We start from the raw sequence: 9,305 nt of genomic DNA on the forward strand, positions 1-9,305 counted from the left end.
CCCCTAAACGGCCAGTACTGGCCGACTTTTCGACTTTTTCCGACAGTACTACAATAGTTCCGAAGAAATATACAGGTTTCGACGCGAGTACTGGCTGTTTAGAGGCATTATACTCTTGACGTGCGGTGCCAGCGGAAAAATTAAAAAATTATTTAAACGTATTAAACGAGGAGTACTCGGGTCGACACCTGCATATTTCTTCGGAACTATTGTAGTACTGTCGGAAAAAGTCGAAAAGTCGACCAGTACCGGCCGTTTAGGGGTACTTTACTCTTGACGTGCGGTGCCAGCGCACGGATCGAAAAATTGTTTAAACATATTAAAAAGGTGGGTAGTGTCACTAAAACCGATCAGGAACTGTAGTACTCGAAGAGTACTACAAAATGGCGCAAAAAAAAATAATTTTTTTGAAAATTGAGGTGCGAGCTTTTTTTAAAAAAATTTATTTAAAAATATTTAATGGCCGGTACTATTGTTATAATCGATCAGGAACTGTAGTACTCTTCGAGTACTGTGAGATTCCGTCATAAAAATCGGCTTTTTCAAATCTTGCGGTGCCACGCGAAGTTAGCACCGCATATTTTTATTTTTTAAAATTTTTGGCCTAAATCAACAGTACTATTGATGAAACCTATCAGGAACTCTAGAACTATTGCGGATGCAAACAGTACTGTTATTAAAATTTCCGATTTTTAAAGTTGACGTGCTAACTTCACAGAGACCACATTGAAATTAAGGGTGAGCAAACGAATATTCCAACTGAGCATTCGTGAGCAAACGATGAGCAAACGAATTCATGAAGAAATTTAATCGATTTTTTAATATTGGGGGGCTAGTGTGAAGTTGGCCCCCCAAAACATAATTTTCGTATATCTTTTGAACTAAGGGTGAGCAAACAATGAGCAAACGAATGCATGAAGAAAAAAATCGATTTTTTAATATTGGGGGGGCCAGCTTCACACGGATGATAATGTTTGCGTGCGCGTATCGCTATTACAAACTTTGGAAAGTTGCATAATTGCAATGCTAATAAAGAAACAACGTTAGGGTTTTGACGATGAATCGCGTGCCGCGAAATGATTACAAACTAGATTATAGATGCCAACGATTAAGCTGCATGTATTATAGTTCAACATTCGATTACGAAAATTCTTGCAGTTACAAAATATGGTACAAAATTAAATTTTTTTGTCATACATAATTAACTAAATTAAATAATTAGAGAATTTCTCAAATACGATTACAAGTGTCTATAAATATGCAATAAAATAATCAAATCTATCAAATACTTAATATCTATTTTTGATAAGATTACTATTAATAGTTATTAATAGTTACTATAATAATAATTTTCGTCTAAATAAATAAAAGTTATGTTATAATACTTGGATATAACAAAAATGATAATTTCAAATACTCATACTGAAGGATACTTCAGTATGAGTATTTTAAATTCAGTATTGCTCACATTATGTCCATTCGAGAAATTAAAAAGGCTCGACAAATAGCATCTCCCTCATTAATGTCAGTTATCTTGCGTAAAACTGTTGTACTCTCATGCATAACGATTCGCACAATGAAAACCTTTCGATTTGATTGCTACAAGAATAGAAGCGTCCAACTTTGAATGCCACTTCTTCGAGAGTCGCGGAACCGAATATCGGCAAAGTCATACTCTTTAGTCTCTGCATGACTATTCCATTTAATCTTTACAAATAATGTGCACCGATAATCATAGCGTATAGATAATTATATAACTACGCTGCGAAAGTCGAGAGAATTGTCCTTCGTTCATCTTTATCACTTTCGCAAGAATAAAACAACCAAGTCCACTGGTTACTTTCTGCGATGCGTTTCGCAAAAGGAAAAAAACTTATGAGGGCATTCTCTTGTATCAATCAAACCGGGTTTATTCTTGATGTGTCATCGTTTCACCAAAACAATTGATTGTGCGCATCGTTTGTTTAGCAAATATTCAATGCTGCACCGAGTTTTATAAGCTGCGAATTGTCGCTCTTAGTTAGATGACTACGTCGCAATTAATCACTGTAAACTATTCTACATCATCTCATATTAATATTTATAATTCATCGATATCGCGGTATCGATTGCATACATAATATTATAGATTGAGATATCATAAAAATAGCAATAACAAAGCGTTTGTTCCTTGTCATTACATACTTTTTTTATCACATTAAATAAATTATGATTTTTTCTAAATTATCTTAGGTTTTTCTTCTAAAATATCTTTATTTATTATCAATAACAAATATTTAAACATTAATATTGTACAAATATCAGGTATCAATTCAATTATAATAAAATTACAATAAAAATTATAAATACGTGAAAGATACATGTAATAGCAAATCTATGCAATCGTGTAGTGAAATCTGGAATTGCACGGCCAAAAAATTTCTTATATAAAAGCATAAATGCTTAAAACAAAACGAAAAAGGATGCATTATCTCCTCGTGTTATCTTTGCATGGATCATGTATTTTTACAAAATCCTATTTTTATACTTCACTATGTGTTCGTAAACGCTAATTATCGTGTATATGACGCTCGCGGATACTTACTTCTAACTGAGGAACAAAGAAATTCATTCGATATACCTAACAAACCTCACGGAGGAGACAGAATGGGAAAGAAAGAGACAGAGAGAGAGAGAAAGGAATGAACAGAAGAATCCTCATCGAGGTTCGTCCGGCTATTCGAGTCTGTGGACATACTACACCGCGGTAACAACTTTGCACAGAGCACCGCTGAATATATCCCTGAGCTTTGTATATATAATATATATATATATATACCTATACACACACACACACACACACAATATATATAAAACACGCGGTAAAAGGCCTAACATGACGACATATAACAGGACAAAGAGTTTACGCTTCACACATGATATCCCCTCGAGGTTTTACACGAAACCAGCGTAACCGAATTCCTGCTTACTTGCTCCGGTAGCTTCGGGCTCGTGTTGAAGCGTGAGACAGCGATCGGAAAGTAAAAATGTGATAAGCGTGTAATTTATTTTCATCAGAAGTAAACTACTGTAATCTTTATCACGCGAAGTGTCTACGAGAAAACTTCGTTGGTGCAACCGATTTGATTCACGATTTTCATTTTCCAGAATATAGATCGAAGACAAGTCAAGAGATCATAATAAAAATACGATTTAAGAGAAAGTGAAGAATTCGTGAGGAAATAAAAGGAGGACCATGAACAACTGAAATTCTCTGAAATTATCTTTTACTTTCAGCATTTCGTCAATGAATGGAAACCTTTGACAAGAGTTGGTGAAACAAGTTTCCAGGTATCGGTTTTAACTTGTGATTAGTACCTGCACTGAGGGACAGATCCTGTCACCGTGCAGCAACGAGGGTCGATACGAACGTCACGGCGAGAACCCTCGAATCGTTGGCCGAGTGTTGATTACCTCATTGTTGCTTCTGAGCTGTAAAGTCACGGTTTTTTGCGTAGAAGGTGCGCAAAACAGGATGTTGAATTGGAACAATACGATTGCGGAAATCGGCTAACAACCAGTTGCTGAACAATCAGCTACTACCGATCACCGCATTTCTTTTATCATTCTTTTATCATTTTCCTCCTTTCTATCCCTCCTAAAACTCCCAAAAACACTACCAATTAATGAGTAATTAAACGGATACTGCTTAAGCAGAAAAGAATTCAATGTTGAATTAAGTAATATAGTTATAATTATAAGGAAATATTATATACATTTTTTTTAAATGATGAAAAAAATCACAGTTTAGAACGTATTTAAAAGTAATGGTAATTTAGAATCTGGATGAAAAATTATTTTAGTAAGAAATAGAAGTATGTTTTTATCTGTGCTCCAATAGAAATACAATTGAAAAATAATTACAAAAGTCTCAATTTTTTTTCATGTAAGTACTTTAAATATTCAAGATGATTTGTGTAAAGTTTCACTACAATGTAGAGATTATATTTATTCTGCAAAAAAAAACAAAATTTATTTGTTTATTTATAGAACAAATAATCTCTGCATCGCAATAAAACTTTGTATAAATCTTAAATACATAAAGTACTTATATATTATTTAAAAAAATTAAAATTTGTCATTTTTTAATTATCATTATTTTTTATTACAAAATAAATTATTATAACAATAAAAAATGTGTTAAAAATATAATTATTATACACATATTATAATTATAATTATTCATGCAACTTTTATACGTATATAGTTTATTTAAAGTATAAATATTAGTATGTTTGTGAAAATGTGTATGATATATCCTTAAATCGAACTCGTGTATATGTATCTTGATATTATACATACAAATTTTTAATCGAGATGCAATTGTATATACAAATTCATCATTTAAAAAAAGTTCTTAAAATGTTTCGCTTTTTATACAACTCTAATTACACTTAGTAGGACACAAGATGATTTATTTATGCAATTAAACAATCAGGCCTAGACGATATATGGGTAACGACGATATTTCATTGAACTTTATTGACAATTATAATTTTAATTAACGGAAACGATGCTCGCGGTCAATGCGGTCCTCGCATGAGCGTCGCTAGCTTGAGACCTATATTACGTAGCCGTTGTTGAGTCACGATGACGCTTTGACAAAAATAAATCGCAGGATCTAAGCGATTTTATATGGCGTTAAAAAAACTACGCTGCCGATGAAATAACAGATCGAGTAAAATGACAACGTTCAGACAATTTCATATGTAACAATCTGTAATAATAATCTCGCGTGCGTGTATCAAGCGCTTTTATTTAAGTTTATTAGCTTGACTTGTCATTAAAAAGATGATAGGAGTCGTAATTATCCAGCCTGAATTTCAATCGTTTAAGATTATCATTCCAATTATCATGTGTCCAGTAATTGTCATTAAGTAACAATAAAAAATTGCCAATCTAATCCTATGATTTATCGTGTATATGAAATACAGATAAATGTAATAATTAATTGAAAAATTAAGATAATTATTAAAAGGATTATAAATTTCTATCTGCGGTATGCAGTATATACCTACACATATTGCGTGATCGCGTGAATACAAGATTAGAGAGAAAGTGGTTAATTAAAATCGTCTTACACGTTTTCTGAATAAAGGTAGGCAGTCGGCAATGTATGTGTGTGTGTGTGTGTTTGCTCGAAAACTTGAATTCGACGACAAAAAAAGATTCAGTCGTGCAGCAGCTGTCGAGATTTCCAGCTCTAGACGATCCCTTAAAACCAGATGCCTTGAGTATCAAACATTTCGGGCATCCTTATCTAGATACTTCGCGTGTTAAGTGAAATGAAAGAAACAAGAATCACATCGTATAAGAAAAATCTTTGAAGATTTATATCGCTTTTTAAATTAATCGTTACTATTGTATCTCTTATTTTATGTAAAAGCACATTTTTTAAAAATCGCATGTTTTTAGAAACAGATCAATTTGAGGTCGTCAATAAAAAGCATTCACGAGTCTATTGGGCTGACACAGTCATTTTAGCACAAACAGATTGAATATACATTTCGTTCGCAATCCAATTTTGTTGACTCATTAATTCATTTTGAAATACCGTTCTCCTTTACGATCCTAGTATTGTCTGTCACTTATAATTAGAAAAAAAAGTATAGTAATAATAATTAAACAATACAAAATTTTATATGTAAAATTTATATAATTGTTTTAACTTCGTTACGATTAATTTTTATGCAGTTTTAATATTTTTCGCGGATGTTTTTTTTTCTTCATGTGCCTTATCCTGTCCCCCCGAACATTGGCGATTACTTTGGCCATGATTTCCTCACCATAGTGATATCCTGGGAATTAAATAAACCGAAGTGGTTTTCCATTGCCTTTTTCGGTATACTTTCATATAGAGGATCTTACAGTTTAACGCCGGATCTGAACGGCACTGATGATTATAGATCTCTTAATCACCAGATGGAGCAATTTTTTTTCGGCTCTTTACACGCGAAAAATCGCGTGTGCTGGGCGCAGGTAGAATCGAACTCGGATCTACAGATCGCACCGAACGGTGAGCCACTCAACGCCCTAAACAATGTGGAACACTTCACGATTTTGCGTGTCATTTTTGCGCAGGAGCCATGCTAATCTTCTCTGTATCGCTCCAATTTTAGTATATGTACTGCCGAAGCAAGTACTTTTATAGTTACTATTATTATGTTTCTCTGAATGCAGTTATTTCAATTTCATCAAATTGTAAGATCAAATAACATAGTTATCGTTTGTGGTCTTATTTTTGATAAAACAATTGCGACAACAAAATAGAAATGAAACAACAAAAAGTATTCAATTTCTGTTCTATATTTCTGTCCTATATTTCCCATCACAAAATATTAAGTTAAATCGGCTATGCCAAACATGTTGTGCTATTAGAATAATTGTAGTTCTGAGTCATATTCATTGAGAAATTGAGACTTTCTTTTTAGAAAAAAGTGACACACTTTAATGTACGTTTATGCGACATTAGAGACCTACAAAAATTTACGTTGCGTGCGTATCGCAGCAATGTAAAGTTTGTAAATGTCGTGTAAACACCTTCATTTATCTAACTTCAAAGCGGCATATGCATTGATAAAAATCCCACCAGCGATATACATACAAGATGATAAATGAAATTTTTCGAGTGTTCGATAAACAAACTATATAAGAAAAAATTTCTAAAAAAATTATGTAGATGGCAAAACAATGCAGACTATTAAGTTTTTATTAATTCAGTTTCTTTAAATTTATCGGATAAAATTTTAAAATGTCATTGTTGCATCAAATAATTTTTGTATTCGGATTTGTCCACGACTTTTATGAACGTATCTAGACGTAAAACTAATTACAGCCAAATGTATAGAAATACTAATACCGATCTTAGTATTTGAATGTCACTACGTAAAACTGACGATAGTTAATTCTACTTTCCATTATTCTTAATAACGCGTCAATATACGACTTTCTCTCAATGGTGCATTGATGCCACAAATTGACTTGCAAATGATAAACGTGGTATCTGCAAGTAGCAAGATTTACATTAAAAAATTCAAAGTTCGACACAATTTATCTGGAATGTATTATTTATATATAGTTAATCATAATGAATGCTCGAAGTTTTTTCATATAAATACGAAATTCTACATATAGAAAGTTTTGAAAGTGTGCAATGCAAAATTAAATTCAAAAATTAAAGATATTTTTTCGCCTGAATTATAAAATAAAATCTGTAAATAACAGATTATCTTTCATTATAAATGTGTGAAGACATATATAAATATTCTAAAGATAGAAAAAAATCCATACTAATAATCTCCTGGTATTCCATTATAAATGTCAACAGTTCGAATATTCATACATTATTCATCAGATACACTATGAGTTATTAATTTGCAGATTTTATGGTGAGACTAATACGAATGTAATTTATCTAAACTGCATTAATCATGAATATGTAGAAATTCTGAACGCCTTTCGTATCCGTGTTGTATAGGTAATTGAAACGTGTCGTTGCAAAACGCGAACACAATTGCGTGTACAGAGTGAACGATAAGATCGCTTTTCTCGGGCGGCGAAATAGACGAAGAGCCAATTTCGCGAGGTAATCCGGTTTCGTGCTCTAAAAAATACGATATCGAGGTCGACTTCACGCGACATCGGTACCAAAAACCTTTGTCCTATCCACGCGCGTCAAAGGAAACTGCGAATAAGGATGTGCGTGTGCATGCGCGTTTGCGTGCGATCCGCTCCATGTTACGTTGTGGTTCTTTCTACATATCAGAATAATTATATAAACGTGTATCATATACATATTTAATTGTAAGACATAACGACGTCCGGTAACTGTGTACACAGTGTCTCGGAAATCGCGTACTTTCTCTTTTCTTTTTTTGTAGAAGTACACGTGCGACTTCTCTCAAGAAATGTGTGACTTTAGAATCTTTAGATATACTCTATATGTTCTTTAATTTGTTAAAGTTATCCTGTAATATTCGCGTTTTGAAAATTTAATAGTTTTTCGATATTTTTCTTAACAGAAATACTGAAACTTCAATATTTTCTGTAATTGAAAATTAAAGAATCCGCGAATTAAAATTTTCAGAGTGTGTGTCTTCAGGTAAAAGCCATGTTTTAAGTAAAAAGCTCTAGATTTATCAGAAAAGCGTAAAGATATGCCATGTTTCGTTTAATAACCGCATCGTATTAAAGAATTACTAAGCGGTTATTGGATGGTAAACCAGTTAAGTAAAAAATGGCAATCGAAAAAGCCAATAGGACTGGAAGATGCGATTATCAGCCTTCTCCAGTTTTAAAAACGTTCCCCTGCAAGTTGAATCTTACTAGTAATCAGAATTTTGCGTGAAAGGATTGCACGATTTTATGATCATATAAAATATAATCGGGAGCTGTGTATAAGGCCGGTATTAAACTACGCATTGAAAAATGAGATTGAAGACTGAAAGATTGAAGTTTGACCAACCAAGACAAAAGGAGCGCTAAGATTTCTTTGTTCTCATTGGTAAAATTTCAATCTTTAATCTTGGATCTCCACCTTCAATATATAGTCTGATTCCGGCCTAAAGCGATTCACATATTCCCGAAAAAGACCTCACAAGAACCAACCCGGATCTTCGTCTCCAACGATCATATCCGTGATGGACAAGTACCTTCGCGTATCTGACGTCTCTTTATAGGTTGTGGCGCACCAGTACGTCTTTTCCTCGCGTACGTATGGACCGGCACGATCAGTCTCGGCCGCGGAATGAGGAAGCCCCCCTGAGCGTTGTCAGGTGACGGCTGGTTCGTCTCGGGGCATTCGCTGTCGGTGGTGCCGGTGCTGCTGGATCCCCTGGACCGCGCGTCTTCCTCTTTTGCCGAGGACGGCCCGTTGTTCGGATCCTCCAACGCGGCCTCCACCATATCGGCGTACGGTCGCTTGTAAGGCTCGTCGTCCTGTTGCCTGGCGGAAATCTTGTTGCCGCCGTTGCTGGTCCAGTTGACCCTGCACTCCCGCCAGCTGGCCTCGTAGAGCAGTTCCATGGCCCTGCCACGCGTCGCGTCCGGGTCCAAGAGGAGTTCGGGATCCTCGAGAACCGCCCGACCAGGATAACTCCGGACCTTCATGACCTCGAAAGTCGCGTGCGAACAGAAAGCAGAGATCGAGAAACCGAGTTGGGCGTCTCGCTCTACTCGACCAGCGAGACTTTCGCTCGCGATTTTTCTTTTTTTTTTTTTTTTTGTTCCTCTCGAGTCCTTCTGCGCAAAGGGAAAAAGTGGAGCGC

The 9,305-nt window shown here is 34.6% G+C and overlaps 1 protein-coding gene across 3 annotated transcripts in view; it reads right to left on the bottom strand.

Moving 5' to 3' along the window:
- Positions 1 to 9,305, bottom strand: part of for (cGMP-dependent protein kinase for) — a 47,197-nt gene that overhangs the window by 10,895 nt on the left and 26,997 nt on the right. The window contains exon 1 of one of the 3 annotated variants that reach the window (XM_018541246.1): positions 8,691 to 9,242. The exons of the other annotated variants lie outside the window; for them this stretch is intronic. Within the exon in view, the coding sequence (XP_018396748.1) occupies positions 8,691 to 9,147 (457 nt within the window). The 5' untranslated portion in view covers positions 9,148 to 9,242. Of the gene's footprint in view, positions 1 to 8,690; positions 9,243 to 9,305 lie in introns of those variants that run through there. 3 annotated transcript variants of the gene reach the window in all.

Source organism: Cyphomyrmex costatus, unplaced genomic scaffold (genome assembly GCF_001594065.2).
Source record: "Cyphomyrmex costatus isolate MS0001 unplaced genomic scaffold, Ccosl1.0 scaffold28, whole genome shotgun sequence".
NCBI classification, from domain to species: Eukaryota; Metazoa; Arthropoda; class Insecta; order Hymenoptera; family Formicidae; genus Cyphomyrmex; species Cyphomyrmex costatus.